The following is a 20517-nucleotide window of genomic DNA, read 5'->3' as shown; positions in this document are numbered from 1 at the left end:
GACACTCTATGAGGCATTATATGGTACGAAGTGTAGGTCCCCTCTGTGTTGGACAAAAGTTAGAGAGGTCAGAGTACATGATTTAGATCTGGTGCAATACACTTCAAAGATGGTTCCTTTGATCAGGGAACATTTAAAGATAGCTTTCAGTAGACAAAAGAGTTATGCAGATCTAAGGAGGAAAGATGTAGAATTTGCAGTGGGTGATTATGTGTTCTTATAGGTCTCTCCTATGAAAGGGGTTATGAGATTTAGAAAGAAAGGCAAGTTGACACCTCGTTACATAGGACCTTTTGAGATCAAGGACAGAGTGAGAGCAGTTGTTTATCAGTTGGAGTTGCCACCAAACCTTTCTTATGTCCGCCCAGTGTTTCATATTTACATGCTTAGAAAATATGTTCTTGACCATCCTCATGTGGCAACCAGACATAGTGGAGTTAAATTAGAACTTGACTTTTAGAACTTCACATTGGCCATAGTGGATTATTAGATGAGGCAACTTCGATCAAAATAGATCTCTATGGTTAAAATTCTATGAAGAAGTCAATCTGTAGAGAAATGCACTTGGGAGTCAAAGTAGAATATGTGCAACAAGTACCCATACTTGTTTAGTATGTAACTCAGTGTATTTGTTCTGCTTTGTATTAAATTCGAGGACGAATTTTTATAAGGAAGGAAGAATGTAACGTTTTGAATTTTTAAATAATTATTTTATATGGGAATTAACTGGTTTGCCAGGCCCAGGAGGGGTATTGTGTAGTTATTTTATTGTGGGCTTGAGGCTTTTTGGATTGAGAAGTATTGATTTATTTTGCAAGTTGGGTAGGCCCTAGGTGCTGGAGTAATTCTACTGGATTTCCGGTATAAACCTAGGGTGTCTTAGGCTCTTTAGTTCTTTGTTTTGAGTTAATATTGATAAATTTCTTGAATATGATTGTTTAGGTGATCTGAGTCAACCTTTCTCATCTTCTCAGCCACCCCAGTGACATTTGGATAATCTGTGAGTAGATATTGATTTTATTTATAATTTCAATATTATTATATATTCAAGGCATGCTCATATATTCACTTATAAATATATGTATATAGTTAATTACTAGGCACGCATTGTATTGCATATTTAATTTATGATATTATTATGGATGTCGCCTTAAGGTAATTTGAAATTGTGTGCGTGTATCGGCATGCGTGTAGTGTGTTTATGGATATAGGTAGGACGGGTAGTCACGGCTGGAGCTTGACTCACTGGGACCCGATCCTTTTTGGGGATAAGTCGAGGTAATTACAACTTTGAGTTGATCTCGCTGACCCTCGCATTTGGATTATTAAGAGAAAGTCTGACTTGAGTTGATCTCGCTGGCAGAGGTTGGAATTAAGAGAGTTGTATAGAGGATCAGCTCCCATATATATATATATATATATATATATATATGATTAATGTGACACACGAGTGTGTAAGTACTCCAAATTATCTTTTGTACGAATATTATTTGACTTATTTGAAAATATGTGTGTATATTGTATTTCATATATAGGAATGCATTAGGCTTAGATAGGTATAAAAATTATATTTAAAATCAATATCTTACTCTATGAGTTGAACGCTCACTTCTGTTCAACCATTTTTCCCCAAGTGACAGGAGAGTTCTTTGAGATTAATCTGCTTTCTTTGTCACAGGTTTACTAGAAGCAGTTTCATTTCTCACAGGTTTACTAGAAGCAATTTCATTGTGTTTTTATTTCCTTGTTGTATATTCTAGAACTTCTCATGTATCAGTAGTACATTAAACTTTTATGAAATTGTAATAATTTATTCAGTTGAGTGTTGTAAAATTTATTATGTGATTGTGCTTGCATGGGGGAGCTGAGCTCCTATTGGATTATATTTATTTGCTTGAAGCTTGTAAACGTGAGCTGAGCTCCCCAGATTTGGATTTATTATGCTTACAGGTCGGGTGAGCTAAAAACTCTTCGTTGGATAGTCTAATTTATTGTTAGACTCTGTTCATTTATTTTCTTAAAAATTAGACTATAATTATGAGCCTTATAGTTGGGTTAGGAATAGTTAGGCTTATTAAAGACTTTGAGAGGCTCAAAATTTGGGTTGTGATATTACCCATTCTCTTTCTTGCTGTCTTCTTTTCCGTATATTATAGTTTTTTTCTAAGAATTTTATAATTCATGTCATTTTTAGAATACATCTTATTGATAAATCTTGATTTTTTTTTTCTTTTGCGGTGAGATTTCATTGTTTTCTATATTATAAAATTGTTAAGTGTGGTGTATATTATTTGGGTCGAGTTGCATCTCTCCTCCTGACTAGGAGACTAAAATAAAGAGTTTGGAATCACAGTTACATATACTTTCTCACTAGCTTTTCCCAAGAATCAAACAGCAAATGAACTTCTAAACTAAAGAGGAAAACTGAAAGAAAGGGGACAATTAACCTGCCAAAGAGAAAGCAAGCTTAATCAAATCCTTTCACAAAATAGATCATCATCAACTAATCAAAGATCAATCCCTCTAATAAACTGAATATATATAGAATACAATAATCATATTTCAGTTGCAGCATTGATGAAAATAAGTTGCTCTAGAGCAAGAAAACAAAATCTGAGCACAGGTATGTAGTTTCACTACATTGAAAAGCGTTCAAGAGCATCTAATAAAGTAGATATCTACATATTGTTGCATTGCATAAAAGCTGAATACATATTTAAACCCACAGTAAAAGTATCAGAAAGCTTCATCAATAAGAAGATCGCTTGGTGAAGTTGGTCAAAATCACACTGGAACAGTCCTAGAAGCAGCGGCACCCTGCGTCTCCTCACTATTTTCCTCATTCTCACCTGTCAACTCTTCCAGCGATTTACCCTTTGATTCAGGCACCAATAGAGTAAACAACATTCCAAAGAAATTGACACAACCAAGAGCAATTAAGGAGTTCTTCACTCCAATACCAGGAGGGTAACCTGCATCAGTCTTGGTTTTGTCTTGGCTTTGGGCAGCATATAAGAAGCCAAATGCGCCCACTATAGCACCTGCTTTTCCTGCTGCTGCAGATATACCGTGGCAAGTTGATCTTAGCCTTGCTGGGAAAATCTCTGCTGGGACAACAAATGTAGTGGCGTTGGGTCCAAAATTGGCAAAGAAAAAGGTCAGTGAGTACATTATAACAAAACCAATTCTGTTAGGCTTCAAAGTCCAGTGATGGTATGGGATAGCTAGCGCGAACATGAACACTGTCATGAAGAAGAAACCCATCAATTGAATAGCAAATCTTCCCATGCGGTCGATAAAGAGCACTGTAAACCAATATCCTGGCACTGTACTGCACAGAGCAATAAGTGTTTGAGCCCTTGCAATCCGATAAACCTCATGAATCGCATTCATTTCTTCTGCTTTCGGAATCCAATTGATTGCAGTAAAGATATCCTTCTGGAAAAGGTTCTGGCTGTAGAAAGCAATGTCCAACAGGAACCAAGTAGTGGTGGTTCCTACCAAGTGAAGACCGTGGCGCTTGGCGAATTCCTTTGAGAACAAGCCAAACGAATTGGATTGCTCTGCAGCTAACTTCTGTACCTTCTCCTCCTCTGCTTCAAGATCAACATGTAACACCTTAGACATATCTGCGGCGGCTTGTTTTGCATTCTTAGCAACAAGAGCTGTGTAACGTGCAGTTTCAGGCATCTTCATGCGCCAATAGTAAGTGAGGGCAGCAGGAAAGGCACCGAACATCAAGATTATGCGCCAAATATAGTCAGTTTGAGGAACAAGTGACTTTTCTGGTTGAACTGAGTATGGGGGGGCCTTGAATCTATGATCAAAGGCACTTGAAACAATTAGAGCCACAATCCCTCCAGCCAAAATCCCAAATCCTTGCATAGCAAATACCGCGGCGATAAAAGCCCCACGAGTCTTCTTGTTAGCATATTCAGACATAATTGTGGCAGATAGAGGATAATCACCCCCAATGCCAAATCCGAGCCAGAATCTGAAGAAACAAAGAGTGGCTATGGTACCCTGAGCATTATGTCCAAAGGAAAGCCCTGAAGCTACAGAGCAAACAACCATGAGAACTAGAGTTATCCCATAGACTTTCTTCCTGCCCAATTTGTCACCAAGCCACCCAAAGAAGAGCTGGCCAGCCAGAGTGCCACAAAGTGCAACACCATTAACAGCGGCTGCTACATTAGGAGGTAATGTGCCCGGCTTCTTGTTGTTGTAGTCAGTGTAGTATATGCGACCAAGCAATTTGGTGACTAGGGAGATGCAAAAAAGATCGTATGCATCTGTGAAAAAGCCCATTCCAGCAATCACAATTGCTGTGAAATGGTACCACTGAGTTTTGGCTATATCGAGTGCATTGAGCACTCCCAATTGTTCTCTTGCCATGGCCAATTCTCCTTCCAACTTGTATTCCGAAATTTACCTGCACGAGAAAAATATAGACATGAGTTAATATTACTTTTAAGGTCAGCATTCCCTCACTGTTACGGGTCATTAATTAGTTTGAAACTTCATTGATTATTTAGGCCAGATGACTAATATACATATGAATCACGGTAAACCTAATGCTGTTGAATTATTGCAGTAGGACATATTTATCTGTGGTTCTATGATCAACAGATAGGACGAAATATGAACACGTGGTAGTCCAATTCTTTTGTTTTCTTCTCAAGGGAACAGCAAGTGGTACAACAAAGTAAACTAATAACTACTCCATTGAAGGCAAAAGAAGTTGGCACAGTGACACGTTTAATTTTCTAATAAAAGACTTAAAAACTTTCATTTTCGTCAACAGTTGACCGCCGAATAGGAGTATAACGAACCGAGTCTCGCCGAGCCGTGAGCATGGTTCGTTTACAGCCCTACCATTCGGATTAGACAGATTAACTAGCATACTTACGATTCTTGATTGGCGCCCATATAGTACCTAGTGTTAATATGTCACTGTAGACTTAAGCAGATAATGAAGAAAAATCAACAACTATGATAGCTAGAATTACAGGTCACTGAATGGAAAAATACTTAGGCGAGAAGGAAAATCTTTCTTGCTTCTTTATTGGGTCGATTTTGCTGTCCCAAACGTATCAATAGCTAGGGAAACAATTCAAAATTGAGAGATTGTGGACATTAATTTGCCTGGTCTATCATGCCAAAGGAAGTAGCAGAGAAAATAACAAAGAGAAAATGACGAGGCCGGCTGCACACAGTACTGTATTAACAACTGACAAAAAATGGACCCTGAATCAGTACATATCTCCTTTTCAATTATGCATAATAGTATTACTACATGCATACATAAATTAATCTATATTATACAGAAATTAAAATAAAACTATTTTCAAATACTTTAAAGCAGAAATACCACCGAATTTATATGACTTGCACTAACAGAAATGGAAATTGACTGAAACTAACGTGGGTTTTTGTTTCTGAAGGAGAAAAAAGTACACGTAGATGGTTTCCTGAGTCTACGTTAGTATCTTCTAGGGATTATATGGATCAAAGGGAAATATACGTCAACAACAAGATGTGGAATGCTACTATTTGCACTGGTCCTAGTTACTGACATATTATATGCGGTTGATAAAGAGTTGAATAAGGTAAGTTATGTATCCACTATAAAGAAAGTGCAGCAAAATGATCCTACTCTACTAAAGTTGCCGTATGCATGCAAGAAACTGGGCACTCGTCACCTATGCTATCTAAAATGGATTTCATAACAAAGAAAATAAAAGGAGATAGGGAGAGATACTAACCCGCTTCTTTAATCCACACCAAAAGAATAGAAGAGAGAAAGAGGTGGGTGGGTATTTAGGGAGGGGTGCTGCCTGCTATTTAAGCGCAGGCTAATGTACAGGAACCAGAATCAATGGCATCATAATGGGATATACTTATAGTCAACTCTTGATCTTCCGACCTTTTTTCTTCGCGCTCTCTCTCTCTCTCTCTACATTAATTACATCTCTTACCTACCGGAAACTGGATTAATAACTTCCCTCACGTTATGCTTTCAGCTTTGTGATTAATATAATCACATGAAAAATGTTGGTATTATTTTAATTAATATATGCAATTTTTTCAAATGAACATAACATTGCATTTATTAAGGTTATTAAAAATACTTGTATTATTATTTTTACATTTTAAATTATTAATACCCCCTTCATCCTATTAAAAATTTTTTTATCCTATTTTATTTATTTTTTAAAAAATTTAAAAAAATTAAATTTTTTAAATTTTATCCTTATCTATTATTCCAATATATTTATTTTTTTTAATCACATTTCTTTATCTTAAATAAATATTTTCTTATAACTCGGTTGGTCACAGAATTATGGCACTGTTTTCGCCATGAAAAATACTTGGATGACATTCCTATGATTAGCGTAGTGCAACAGTGTTTTATGAGTTAAAATTTATATAATAAAATCTTAAGAAATTGGATCAAATTGCAATATTTGAATAAACATCACTATTCATCCATCTCTTAAGGATCAAAAGTTCTCACAACAGGAGAATAAAAAAAACTCTTATTGAAAGAGCTAGAGCAAAATTCTCACTAAAAGATAGATAATAAAATAGAAAAAGAAAAAAAAAATAAAGGAAATCAGATAAAATATTTTATTTTATTAAAAAAAAAAAAAGAAAAAGACTTATAGTCGACAGTAGTATCATTTTTTTTCCTTAACAAAGAGAAAAGTAAAAACAAAAGAGTAAAACATCTTAAATTTTAACCCAATAACTAAAGACCAATAAAAGGAACTAAGACACCATTTATTTTTTGAAAAATAATTTACATATGAAAAATATTTTTTATAAAAATTGACTTAATTTTTTCATTAGTTAAGAAAATAAATTTTTTTGACCATTTTCTGAGTGGTTTAAAAATCCACTAAACATAAGTGTTTATAATTTTACTTGATAGTAATTATATATATGGGCTTTAATAAAATTTTCAAGTTTAAATCCTTTATTTTTTTTTTTTATAAATGGGAAGACAATCGTTACACCACATACTGCAAAGTATTGGTTTCCAATCATAAGTCATATTAGATAGGCTTCTCAGAACTAAAAATAATAATAAATATGCTCCATTTTTTTTCACTATTTTTAAAGGAAAAAGACGAATCAAAGCAATGTTGGTAAATATATTATAAAAGTTTTATCCTTAAAAAAATTATAAAAGCGTTAAAAAGGCCAAATAAAAAGAAAATTTTAAATTAATATCTATCGAAAAAGTAAACCATGCAATCCAGGCCACTGGCTATTAATCATAGCGTCATTGATATTCCTCAAATCTTTAAATTAAGTCCAATACTCATATTCCTCCAATATGAGTTTCTTTCTCACGTTATATATATGCAGATTCGATAATCTGAGATTCTTGAATTTCTATGCAAGACCCAATGTTGCTAAGAGCTATTTTGGTTTGATTTGATTTGCATGGAGAGAATTTAATAATTAAAATAATTTCTTAAAAAACTTAACAGATTAAATCACATATTTCGATTCAAAGAGATGAAAATCAATGCTTTCAATTCGATTAGAGTTTGTAAATTATATTCTATATTCAAATTGGACCTTGGCCGCTACTTTGTAGATTGTCGTTAAATCAAGTGAGAAATGGCTTTACGCTAGAGTATAATCATAGCAATTAATTATATATATTTGATTGACGTAGCCGGCTAGGATACAATCACTTTGCAAAGAAGGTTCCAAAAATTTATAACGTGAAAGCGATTTGGAATATAGCTATCAATTAGCATTCGTGTTGCTATAAATATTAAACACATTAATTTGTTTTTATTAGACCTAATTTATTATAGCCCAAGAAATACTATATATAGTAGAACTCATTTATTAAATATATAGATATTTATATTTTGAATTTATGATAAACCAAATTTAAATAAAAATTTCTTTTGAACGAATCCATTTGTTTTCATACCAAAAATAACACATATACACACAACATTTTAATTAATTATATATGTCAATTTATATATCAATCAAGACAAAAAGAATTTAATAACAGCATTATTCTTCTATTAAAAATCTTTCAAAAGTTAAATTTAAATATGAAAAGGAAATAAATAAAGATTTAAATATTAAATCTTACTTTCCATTATAATTTAATTTATATATTTTGAAGGTGACTTCTATTATTATTATTATTAAAGAAAAACTTATTAATCAAGGTAGATAAATATTTAATCATTAACATGCTAATCAATCAATTTGTTTGATAATTAATTAAATTACCCTTAAATCAACAGGAAGGAAGCTTGTTATAATTAAAAGAAGGAATCGTATATATATGAAAAGCATGTACGTTCCTCACCATAGGATAATTCTTTGAAGCTGAAGGTTTGCTGATATATCTTAACCAAAACTCTCGCTACGTACAGCTGCTAGTTTGAAGTCAACCAGTTGACCCTTAATATTTGGCTTAAGTACCTTTTGAAAATCCAGTCAAGCCATTAATTCTAAATTCTCAATTTGCTTAAACAATAAATCGATTATCAATGATCCATTAACGTAACGTTTGATAATTGATATCAAAGGTTGCCACTTAACTCTTGGCTTAAGTGAAGGAGACATCTAGTTATGCAACTATACATATAATATACCATTTAATTTAATTTTTAATTCAACTTAATTGCATATTGACACCAAATAATATTTTTATGCCAATTTTTCAATATTTCACATTGTCAATTGGAATTGTAAATAATGTATCAAAACCTTAGCAATTTCAACTCAAAAGCTGTATATTTTTTTAATAGAAATTATATCATTTGACTTTCTAAGTTGCGTGTATAAAATCTTTGATACCCACAAATTTTATTTTATTTTCTCAATTAGTAAAGTGCAATTACGGTTTTTTGATTTAGCAATTTGCAAAAAAAAAAAAATATTAACCAATAATAATAATAATAATAATAATAATATTGAATCAATTACTAATATGAATGAATTATGCAAATGAAAATTGACATGTTGGGGAAAGTCCGTATATATACGAGTAAAAAGTGTCATTTTCTTATGAAAATTCGATAGGACAGACAGTGATTAAATCAATTATTAATTATTACAATTGAATTAATTCCCTCGTTGTGGTAGTGGTATTCCTTTTTTAAGACGCGAAGGTCTCGACAATTGAATGTTTTTATGTCTTCTTGCAGCTGTCGTCACGCGCTTTGATGATCCAGTTAGGCGTTAAGTAGACTCAAGAGTTACGCGTTTTGGAGGTTGGCTTCTTCGAAAGTGGCCGAGCATCGAGAAGAATGGCCTGTCTTTGGTGCGTTCTGCCAAGTGGGATTAGGCAACTGCGAAAATGGACGGCCAACGGGCCGGTTTTGTTTTGAAATAGGCTTGGAAATGGTTTTGATTTATTCAACTTAAATCCATTTTGGTTTTGATTCTAATTTTGATTCAATCCAATTCAACCGAATTTTAATCAAATTCAATAATCAATATTTTTTGTCAAAATTTTTATTCTTTAATTAAAAAAAATCTGATTTTAACCTAATTTTGAACTGATAAATTTCAGTTTAGTTCAATCATAATTTATGTTAAAGACAAATTTAACCGATTTAACATGACTTTAATTTGTATTCGGTTTTGGTTGCAAACTGAACCTGAGCGAGTCTAATTGTGATATTTTCTCAATTTATTCTATAATGAATAATGATGCTGTTAATCAAGTAACCAAAATTCATATACTTATGTGTTATTGTACCTAACAAAAATATTAAAAAATTATTAATCCTTAATGCATCTAATTGATTTAAAGAAGTATGTCTTTAGAATTATTATTTTTTTTAAATAATATATATCTATATATATGCAAAAATTAATTCAAAAAAAATATCTAACTGTAAGGGAAAAAAGTCTAATATTATGTGTTTAAAATTGACAAGGGAATTTCCATTTAAAAATTGATTAGGCTTTTGTTCACGAGTTGCTTGACATAATCATTATTGATATATTATTTAATTTAATAAATATATAATTATATAATTTTTTTATATATTTCTATTTAATTTATTAAAAATATTTTAAAAAATTTATAAAAAAATGTGAAATATAAAACAATAAAAATAAGAATAAACAAATTGAAAATACATATATATATATATATATATATATATATATATATATATATATATATATATATATATATATATAACATGTATTTTCAATGTGCTGTTACGTGACATTTTTTTTTAAATTTATCATATGCCGTCATTTATAAAAAAAAAAAGTGTGTAACTATCTTTGTATGTTAATTATTTAATTTTTTTATTTTTTTAATTATTATTATTATTATTAATATTATTATCTTAATTTTTATGATTTAAATTATTATTTCTTTAATTTTTTTTAAACTAAAATTTTTGTAATTAAATGTATTATTCAAAATTTTTTTATATTACTTTTTCTTTTATAAATTAATTCATGTAAAAATATTATTTGTCACATGTCACTTGTCATAAAGTATAATAATAATAATAATAATGATAATAATAAGAAAGAAAGAAAAAGGAGGAGGAGAAGGAGGTAATTAATGGATTGAAAATTTAAATTGGATATATAAATATTAAATATAAAGTATTAAAATGAGAGTATAGTAGTTACATTTTATAAATATTAGTAATCAAATTATAAAAAAAATAAATAATTTTAATAAAAAGTGAAATAATTAGATATATAAAAAATTAATTTCTATTGAATTTGTGCATAACATAAGTATTTAGTTAGATATATGGGGAAGATTCAAATAGATCATTATTTTTTATATTATTATTTTAATTTTTTTATTTAAATTATTATTTTTTTAAATTAATTTTTAAAAAATTAAGACCTTTACTATTAAATGCATTATTGAAAAATTTTTTATATTATTTTTTTATAAATTTATTTATACAAAAATATTATATATTAATTTACATTCAACTTTTATATTTTATTTTTAATTAATGAAATATTTTTTCTTTTTATAATTTGTTTAATATTGATTAAATAATAAAAATGAACTTTGTATCATTATTACTATTTCAAACCTGTGTTCAATTTGGAGAAAATTTTACATCATTATTACATCATTATCTATTTAAATATCTTCTACATTATATCTATTTACTTATAATTATTGTATAATTTACATAATTGATTTAAATAATATCATATTATTGACTTGAAAAATATTATTTAATTACTTATTTAATTCTAAAAAATTTTACAATTAATTTTAAATATACAAATCAGAAAATATTAAAATAAATATATTTAAAAGGAATAGATAGCAATTTTTTTAAACGGTAAGTATATTTTTTTATGTTTTATTTTACTTTTTATTTATATATTATTTTTTTTCATTATTTGAGATATTATTGTAACGTTATACTAATAATTATTTCTTTTAACAATTTATATATTCTTAATGCATTTTATAGATAAGTCTTTTAATCATTTACATAATATTAAATTTATATTTATTTATTATAATTGATTAATATTAATTTTAAATAAAAATATATTAATAATTTAAATATTAAAAATTAATAAATTCAGGTGCAAAAGCACCAATATTTAGTAATTTTATAATTATAAAGGACAATAAAAAATGGCTTTGGTTTATATAATGTATAACTATCATTCTCAATTTTCCTATTATTAATTTGAATTGTAATTATTGTAATAAATTTTATTATAAAGAATTAAGTATATATGATTTTATAATTATAGTGGACAATAAAAATATGGCTTGATTTATATAATATATAATATCACTCTTATATATATATATATATAATAAATGACCAAGCGGTAAATGAACAGAATGCCACTTGTCAATTTTTGGTGAAATTATTTTTAGACAATTTTATTATATTTATTCTAAAGATAGATGAGTATTTTACACTTCTCACTCTAGGTCTAGGTGGTTTTATTTGTAGTGTGCGAATACGATATATTGAGAAAACTTTTGGCATGGAAATTTCTTGGATTAGTAATAGATGCACATATGAAAATGAAATACCGAGACTATGCATATGATATGATGATGACAGCGCTTAGGGGAATCAGAGAACTGAATCACTCTGTTCTGATTATTATATGATGATAACAGAGTTGCAACAGGCAAACTATATTGAACAAACCATAGAGATTACAGCCTCCTAAAATTTTCATGGAGGAACTTCTCTATATTATCTTTACCTAAACCAAGTTGCCCATCTACGATCTTCCTAGATTGGTACACTGGCAATGTTCTGCGTGTCACTGTCCAGGGCAGCTGGCTCCTTCATATATCACTCCACGGGATCAGATTCCTTACACTTTTAAAAGCGACTGAGAAAAGGAAAATGGGATACATTATTAAGAAAATCTTGTGCACGCAATTAAAAACAAGTCAAGAGTGACACCCGAAGGCTTAGTCCGGTAGTAAGTGCGTCTCCAACTCAAGTTTATGAAGTCTCCCCTTCACTCTTCCTTTGTAAACCAAAAAAAAAAAGAAAGCATAGGAGTGATGAAACAAAGAAAATGCATTTATATACATTGAATTTCAATTCAAGACACAAGGGACTAGGAGAGTGAGAACATCACAATGTAGGAAAGCAACTTTAGAATTCTTACCAAAAATCCAACACAAACTAAAAGAAAAACAGAATGAAACATTGCAAAGAAGAATGGAAAGGAAAAAAAAAACAATGAAAGGAATCTTTCAAGGTGAATCTAAATATGCAACTGGACCAATAATTAGTTGCATCACACAGTGTGGTGGCATGGTGGGAACTGGAAAGAATCAGATGTTGACATGCTGTGAAGGGAAATAAAGGAATTAAGAGAATGCAGTATGAAGAAAGCAGTTCATGTATTAACTATACACAGCAATGCATCAGAACTGCCAACTGAAGATTTTTAGTGGCAGAGAAATTCAGGAGGAAATGAGGACCAAAATTCATAAGAAAGAATGAGCTATGTTTGAGGATGCTTACACGAATACATACGTCATGTATTTATGTGTCAAACTGAGTATGACATGGATATTGGCTTATATTTTGTTGACATGATTATATGCATGGAAAAGACTGCTTTCTTAATCTTGGTGATGTTTATGGAAAAAAATAAGTAACCAGTGGTAAAGCACCATGTTACTCAGACAATATTAGATAAATGACTTACATGTTTCCTGTGCTTAATGTTTCAGCTTTTATATAGAAACTGGCATGGACATCCTAGACTTTAACCTTCTAACCTAGAGTATATATATGAATGAATGAATGAATGATGAGCAAGACAGAAGCATTATTTGGAAAATAAACTATCAGAATCGATTCAGTACCCATCACCTCTCAGGGCTGATTTCAATGACAAGAAAAAATTTATTCATGTTACAAACTGCAAGCCACTAAGCTATATTTAATTAGAAGCCTTCTATCCTTGTTCTTCAATTTTAAGGGAAGAAAAAGAAAAGGAAAAATGGAAAAAAGGTGAAAAAAGGGTGGGGTGATTGCACAGACTGAAGGGATGCAATTGACCCATTTATTTTATACTGGTGCTCTCCATTTAGATCCACACTAACAAATGACAATGACTAAGTTTCATGCAAAACCAATTCTCTAAGTAACTTTATGTGGCAAGTAAAATTGAAGAGCTTCTAAAAATCTATATATTTGGAGCAGTAAGGAATGAGACATACCTCGATTTTAGTTGGACCGTGGCCAGGCCTAGAAGCAGCCATGCTCCAAAAACCAAACTTTGTCTTCTTATCAACAGGTTTCAATATTTGGAATGAACACAATAAATTCTCATCCACACTCATCATGGCACCAGCGTTGTCAAATTCTCCACAATAATTAGGAGCTGAAAATATTGTTACAAGTCGTCTATTTGCAAAAAACTCATATCCATTTTCCACAACCTGCAATAATAGTGATAATAATAAAACGCATTCCAAGCTTTATGAACATTAGTGTCCAGACATAGTAAATTTTTAAATTTAAAAGGCACTTCCATACCTGATGGGCTCGACATATCAAATCAAGATCATGCTTCTGCAGAAACTCTATCACTCTATCAGCACCAAATGTATATGAAACACCCCTTTCATTTATCCCCCAACCTTGAATGTCTTGACTAGGATCGGACCAGAGGAGATCACATAACAAACCAGACTCTGGAACAACAGTTGGTCGTTGTATATTTCTTATCTGATCCAAATTGCACAGTTCAGGAGAAAGTCCACCATGCATACAGAGAATCTTTTCATCAATGAGAGCTGCCACAGGCAAGCAGTTGAAACAATCTGTAAATATTTTCCAGAGTCTGACATTAAATCTTCTTTTGCACTCATCATAAAATCCATATATACGGTTTACAGAAGCACATTCATGGTTTCCCCTCAGCAGGAAAAAGTTTTCAGGATACTTTATTTTATATGCAAGGAGAAGGCATATAGTTTCCAAGCTTTGCTTCCCGCGATCTACGTAATCCCCTAAGAATAAATAGTTGGCACGAGGAGGTAATCCACCATATTCAAAAAGCTTCAGAAGATCAGAATATTGTCCGTGTATATCTCCTGGTGGTGTAAAGAAACATTTAAGACATGTAAGAATGACTTTCCTAAAAATGGAGAAATAATGTTAAATAGCAAAATAGACACAAATGAATAATACTATCAAAAGAAAATACTCTCAAAGCATATACTCCAGGAGTATAAACATTTGAAATGGACATCATTGGCTATAGTACAGTTGGACACCCAATCATCTTTCTGGAGTCTTTTCTCTACATTTTCATAACTGCTGACGTTTCCGACTAGGAAGTTGGAATTTTCAGAATATAAAGAAATAGGTTTAAAGGAACTGATATCATCTATGTCAAAGTTGATTTTGTGACACCCCAAAATTTATACTATTGATACAAACTTAGGACAACTACACCCCAAAGTGAGCTATTGAAGTTGAAGAGCCCAATTCCATATATACTCTATATTGAAATCTCATACTTTCAATGTGAGACATAAGTTTGAGATGACAATTGAGTCACCGGATTATTAATCCTTGCCCTTGATTAAAACTCCATGATCCACCCGCACTTCTTACTTAAAATGTCTTTAATTGCATTACCAATTTTGATAATTTTCGCTTCAAACATTTGTTGAGCTTAATAAGACACTAATGTCCTACATTGAGAAAACCTAAAAAGTCAGCAATTTAGTTAAGCAAACTTTGACCCATGTTAAGAGCACAATTTCTGGAATCAAGTTCAATGAAAGAACATCGTTCATTTGAAAACGAACCAATAGATGCGCAAGAACAAACTCCCACAAACATGAAATATTTTATAGACACAAAAGTCAAAAAATATCCTAGCAAAGTTGAGAACACACCTATAAATATGAAATATAAACGAAGCAGAAATCATGTGAAACTGAAGATAGATCATGACCCACTTCAAAATAATTGATTTTTTGAATTTTTATGCATGCTCATCGTTGAATTTGCAACAAAACTAAACCACATCAAACTTTCGATCAATACCCTTGGCCACTAACACATCGGAAATTGAACCCACATCAGTAGGAAATTGATAATAAGCCACTTCAGAACAAAATCTAATTTCAATTTAGTGTTGATAAAAATGTGCAATTTGACATGATATATAGGGTTTGTAGGAAAATACCACAGATTTTGATAGGAGCTTCGAGTTCTAAAAGATTGGGCTGCTTCAAGAAAATCTCCCTGGAGGTAACACAAAGCTGACGAATCTCACTCTCATAAAGCTGCACTTGCTTCCCCGGTTTGCCTCTAACTTCAAGCAACCTATTAATCACACCATCAAGAAACGCAGGCTCCATCTCACCCAGTCTCTTTTTTTCTCAACCTTCAGAATTAAACAAGCAAACAGCCACGAGCAGCACTACAAGTCCTTAATAGAGTTGTTAAAAATACCAGCATGTTTTTCGAAAAACAAGGAGAAGATTAAAGGGAATAGGAAACTGATTTCTTTGTAGTGGAGCAAAGAATGAATGGTGTGCGCTGGTTGTTGAATTTGAAAAAGGCCAAAGAATATATTCTTGTGTTTTTGAGAAATGAAAATATGCTATTTTGAAATGGGTAGAGAATTTAAAGAAAGCAAGAGAATTAAAGTAAGTAGGCAGGCGAAAATGCCAATGGACCACATAGAGAAGCTCCTGCAACCACAAGAGAAATATAAAAGAAGAAGAAAGAAAGACGACCAAGACACTTGCTTTTCTTGTTTGTTTCTTTGTTTAGGAGCTCCTTGAAAACTGCAGGCAGCCCACTTGTCGACGCATGCGAGGCCGTAAGCACGCACTAGTCTTGCTTCAACTTTCAAGTAATATAAACAGGGAAAGAGCGTGGCTTCCATTATAGAATTCTAAGTCCTTTATAGTGAGCATCTCTGTTCTACCATTGAAGCATTTCGAGTTATGGTATGCCATAACTATACCTTTCCGGAAACAAAATCTTATCTTCCCAAGTCCCAATACTTAAAACTATTTTTCTCCTAATCACTGAATAACTTTCATGCAACTTAATTTATTATCATTAACGAATAAAATCTAAATTTGATTTCTAAACTTTGTTCATTAATTACATACTAAAAATTAAGATTGAACGAAGATAAGTCAGTCTTGCTGCTCAAATTTGTGATTTGAGAGTTGCGAAAATATTTGCTTATTTAAGTATTTGTTTGGTTTGAGGAATTTAAATGAGACAAATTAAAGAATTTAAATAAAATAAAAATACAGTGAAATATATAAAATTTTAAAAATATTTCATTAAATGAAAATGTGAAGGTTTTTATGCCTATTTCAATAAATGAAAATTTCACTTACCCATCAATCCATGAGCTTAGTTCCTCCACAAGAAAATTTAAGATTGCGGTGCAAGGGATATTGCAACTATAATTTAAACAAGTTGCTTCATATAAGATTTACTGGGATATGTGATTCGTGTAATATCTGAACCTAAAATATATTAGAATGATATGCCATTCTAATTGAATAATTGAGCAAGGTTGATGTTGCTCATGGCCGCTGGTTTGCTCGGCGCGGCGGACTTCTGCAGCGAGGCTGTCTCTCTGCCGTCCGGATTTGGATGCAACCCTAGCCCAGAGTTTCTGATCTATGGGCTATGGGCCTGGTTTTATTTTCTGAGCTTTGGGTGGTTAGGGATAGAGCGGTCCATCTTTGTTATCAGGGCTTGGGCCTCTACTGCTTTTTCCCTGCCCAGTAAATGTAATCTATCTTTAATAAAGAAAAAAAAACCCAAGGTGATGCTGGAATATGCACGTGACCTCCACTGTCTAGAAACCTCCAAGAGCAAGGAATATGAGCAGGCTTGGTGTTGGTTAAATTTTTATTTTTCATGATTTATTTATTTATTTTTACAATCGGCTCATTGGTCGTATTTTGATCATGATTCAATTATTATCTAATAATTTATTACTAACATTAATTATATTTGTTTGTTGATAAAAAAAAATTTAATCGATAATTAATAATAAAAATTTGAAAACAAATTATGAAAATTAAATAAATACTATAATCAATTTATCTCTAATCAGAGCTTGAGTGTGCATTATAGGAATATTGTAGCAATTGGAAGGGTAGATAGACGTAAACATCACATATTATCACATATATCTAGTATCAGTCCCTCTCAAGGTTATATTAGGTGGGAATCAGAGAAAAGAAGTTGTTAGATGGCTTGAATTTCAACCATAAAGCAATCTTTCTTCATATAATACCTTCAACACTTGCAAATTTTTCAAAAACAAACACTGGTATTCGTACCAATCTTCAAAAGATAAGAAGAAAAAGCTCAAATCAACAGTGACCAAAAGATCAAAATTTTTGTCCAGTACCTATCTTTACACCCATGATAATTTATCGAGATCTCATTGACATAAGCAATTGGAAAATGGAGCACAAAGGTGATAATAGGGATTGAATAAAATATTTTTAAAAATTACATTATTTAAAATTAAAATTAAAATTAAATTTAATATTTAAATTTATTTTAAATTTAATTAAAATTTATTTTAAATTATTTAAGTACGTCTTAAATTAAATTATTATTATTTAAATAATATTTAAAATAAAAATTTATAAAATATGTATTTTTATATTTAATTAATTATTTATATAAAATAACGAACATAATAGAGATTGAACATTTAAAGCGCATTGCCGAGTACAGGTGACAATGCTCTCCAATTTACCTTCCCCAGTTTTTATATATTTTGTTGCTACTTTGCCATAGAGTCCACAATTGCGGCTCAGTGATTGACAGCTTGTCCCTTGGGGACCCTTCCCCATCATGAATACTATATATTATATAGGCGGACACTAGGTGAAATGGAGGACACTTGTCTCGTGATTATTGGCCTAAGCCCATTATAAAAGCCCATTCAAGGGTTCAAGTTTTTTCACCATCAAGAACCCAATATTAGCATGTCTGCCAAATACTTGCTGGTGTTGTTTGTTGTGGTGGTGCTCCTCACCACTCACTCTCTTGCTCAATACAAACCGCCAGGATCAGGTCACAAGCCTCCAATTTACAAGCGTCCTCCAGCAGAGGAACACTCCTCGGTTGATACGGAGAAGGCATTCCTTGATGCATACAAGCCTCCCAAAGGTAAGGGAGGGAAGCCACCTCACAAGCCAGGACACCCTCCTGTAGTTGATGCGGAAGACGGAAACTACAAGCCACCGGTGAAGAAGCCACCGGTGCAGAAGCCACCACCGAAGAAGCCACCACACAAACCTCCATCATCCGACTAAGCGTCCACCACCAATTTCCATCCATGTTACAGTAAGTTTATCTGCTAGAAATAAGAGATGACGACCCAGTCACTCTCAAAGCATGCACGGATGGTTCACTAGTATTAGTACTATAGTAGCACTAGTTAATAGAAATATTGTAACTTGTGGCTTTCTGTAATATATCTATGTGTTGGTGTCTTTTATGTTAAGGATGAATAATAACTTTTATCTACACTGCTAACCCCAAACTGCAATTATATATGTTCATCTTCGATTGTCATGTTGAAATTAAAAAAAAAAAAAAAAATACATATCATGCATACAGTTTATATAACTAACTTTAAGATGAGAGTCAAAAATATTTATTTGTCATCAAACAAGTAATTGATCAATAATTATTTGTATCCTGAAAATTAGTGGTATAAATTATAATATAATATTAATTATGATATTCTATCCCTAATTTATTAATTAAATGACAGTATTTGATTTTGCAGTGTAAAAGAAAAAAGAAAAGTAAAGAAGTCTTGTATACAGATTAAAGAAACTTTGTGTTAAAATCAACATGAAATGGTTTTTCTCATGAAATTGGGTTAAATTTATAGAAAATATTCTTATTTGTATCCGAATGTTTAACTTAATTTATATATCTAAATATCAATTAAAAATTTGCACATTATAATTTTAGTTTAAACTTATTATATTTTAAATAGAATTTACCATAATTTTAAATGATATATTAATTATAAATTAAATGAATATATATACCCAATTGTAAATTAATTTATAGCCTAGTTTCTAACTTTGAATGGGTTGATTTTATCTTTATGAGAAGGCGTTGTAATGAGGCGGACCACGGTCTGCCCTCTGTCACCCCACATGATCCTCCATTGCTACAACCCTTTATCTCAAATTCATTCTGTGTGTACTTTTATGCCCACTTGAAGGCCTTCAATGAAATCCTTACCTTCGAAAAAAAACAAAAAGGGCTAGGATATACGCTAAGGATGGAGCCTGCAAGTTTATCAAAGTTTTCAATACAATAGGAAAATAGATCCTCCTAATGTAAATCGCAAGAGCTAACATACAGTGTTGAGCATGATATTGAGGGTTTAATTTTAATGACCACCATATATAATTGAAAAAAAAAATAAAAAATTTAATTAAAGAATAATTGTTTATTTAATTAATAAAATTTCCATTACTTATAAAAAAATTAAGGTTTTTAGAATAAATTAATTTAATATACTTCGATCGAAAAGTAAAATCATTGTGATATATATATTTTTTTATGATATTGGAGCTAATTTCTTGTTGTGATCCATGAAATTCCGGCTCAAGTTAGAGTTTGTATGATAAGAAGTGTATAAGCTTGATTAAGAAAAAAATAGTATACCTAACTATAGAGGTTTAAAATACTTATATATTCTATTAAAATTCAGTTGAGAAAATCCAATTAAAAGATTCGGTTAAGAGAATTCTGATTAAAGTGGGATTCAAAATTCTTTAATAGATAGAGTTAGTTAAAATACTTATCATTCAATTGATTGAACTATACATTCGGTATTTTGAGTGGTATTGTATCATTAGTTCCCCTAAAAGTCTAGTTGGTTGTGTTTAGACATCAAATCTTTGGCCATGACCTTAAAATATTTGGATGTGGCTGTCATCTTGATGAACTTGATAATGGTGGAATTATGCTTTAAGTA

The 20517-nt window shown here is 31.1% G+C and overlaps 3 protein-coding genes across 6 annotated transcripts; 1 reads left to right on the top strand and 2 right to left on the bottom strand.

The window, feature by feature from the left end:
- Positions 1-2504: 2504 nt before the first annotated feature.
- On the bottom strand, positions 2505-5871 carry LOC110659506 (probable inorganic phosphate transporter 1-3). Of its 2 annotated transcripts, XM_058145176.1 has the most exons (3): positions 5766-5851; positions 5032-5230; positions 2505-4432 (listed from the first exon to the last, which is right to left on the bottom strand). In XM_058145176.1, exon 3 carries the CDS (start codon positions 4393-4395, stop codon positions 2785-2787), a length of 1611 nt encoding a protein of 536 aa, XP_058001159.1. In that variant the 5' UTR covers positions 4396-4432; positions 5032-5230; positions 5766-5851; the 3' UTR covers positions 2505-2784. The 2 variants fall into 2 exon arrangements, with proteins under 2 accessions (XP_058001159.1, XP_021673154.2); XM_021817462.2 differs by lacking the exon at positions 5032-5230 and having other exon boundaries at positions 5766-5871.
- Positions 5872-12086: 6215 nt separating this feature from the next.
- On the bottom strand, positions 12087-16463 carry LOC110659507 (serine/threonine-protein phosphatase PP1 isozyme 3). Of its 3 annotated transcripts, none has more exons than XM_058145175.1 (4): positions 15700-16461; positions 14034-14593; positions 13715-13936; positions 12087-12504 (listed from the first exon to the last, which is right to left on the bottom strand). In XM_058145175.1, the coding sequence occupies exons 1-4, from the start codon at positions 15872-15874 to the stop codon at positions 12496-12498; spliced, it is 966 nt and encodes a 321-aa protein (XP_058001158.1). In that variant the 5' UTR covers positions 15875-16461; the 3' UTR covers positions 12087-12495. The 3 variants fall into 3 exon arrangements, with proteins under 3 accessions (XP_058001158.1, XP_021673155.1, XP_058001157.1); XM_021817463.2 differs by having other exon boundaries at positions 12087-12363; positions 15700-16452; XM_058145174.1 differs by having other exon boundaries at positions 12087-13936; positions 15700-16463.
- A 2033-nt stretch (positions 16464-18496) lies between these two features.
- Positions 18497-18826, top strand: LOC110659535 (repetitive proline-rich cell wall protein 2). Its single transcript, XM_021817499.1, has one exon. It carries the CDS (start codon positions 18497-18499, stop codon positions 18824-18826), a length of 330 nt encoding a protein of 109 aa, XP_021673191.1.
- The last annotated feature ends 1691 nt before the right edge of the window (positions 18827-20517 follow it).

Source organism: Hevea brasiliensis, chromosome 4, assembly GCF_030052815.1.
Source record: "Hevea brasiliensis isolate MT/VB/25A 57/8 chromosome 4, ASM3005281v1, whole genome shotgun sequence".
Classification (NCBI taxonomy): Eukaryota; Viridiplantae; Streptophyta; class Magnoliopsida; order Malpighiales; family Euphorbiaceae; genus Hevea; species Hevea brasiliensis.
The sequence above is the reverse complement of the archived record's forward strand: the minus strand, read 5'-3'. Positions and strand labels throughout refer to the sequence as shown.

Bases quoted from the DNA above. Each gene is read 5' to 3' on its own strand.
- LOC110659506 (XM_021817462.2), bottom strand. From the start codon at position 4,395: ATGGCAAGAGAACAATTGGGAGTGCTCAATGCACTCGATATAGCCAAA.
- LOC110659507 (XM_058145174.1), bottom strand. From the start codon at position 15,874: ATGGAGCCTGCGTTTCTTGATGGTGTGATTAATAGGTTGCTTGAAGTT. The intron at 14,594-15,699 runs GTATTTTCCTAC...TTACACCACCAG, and splicing joins AGCTCCTATCAAAATCTGTG to GAGATATACACGGACAATAT. The intron at 13,937-14,033 runs GTATGGAAGTGC...CTATTATTGCAG, and splicing joins TGATATGTCGAGCCCATCAG to GTTGTGGAAAATGGATATGA.
- LOC110659535 (XM_021817499.1), top strand. From the start codon at position 18,497: ATGTCTGCCAAATACTTGCTGGTGTTGTTTGTTGTGGTGGTGCTCCTC.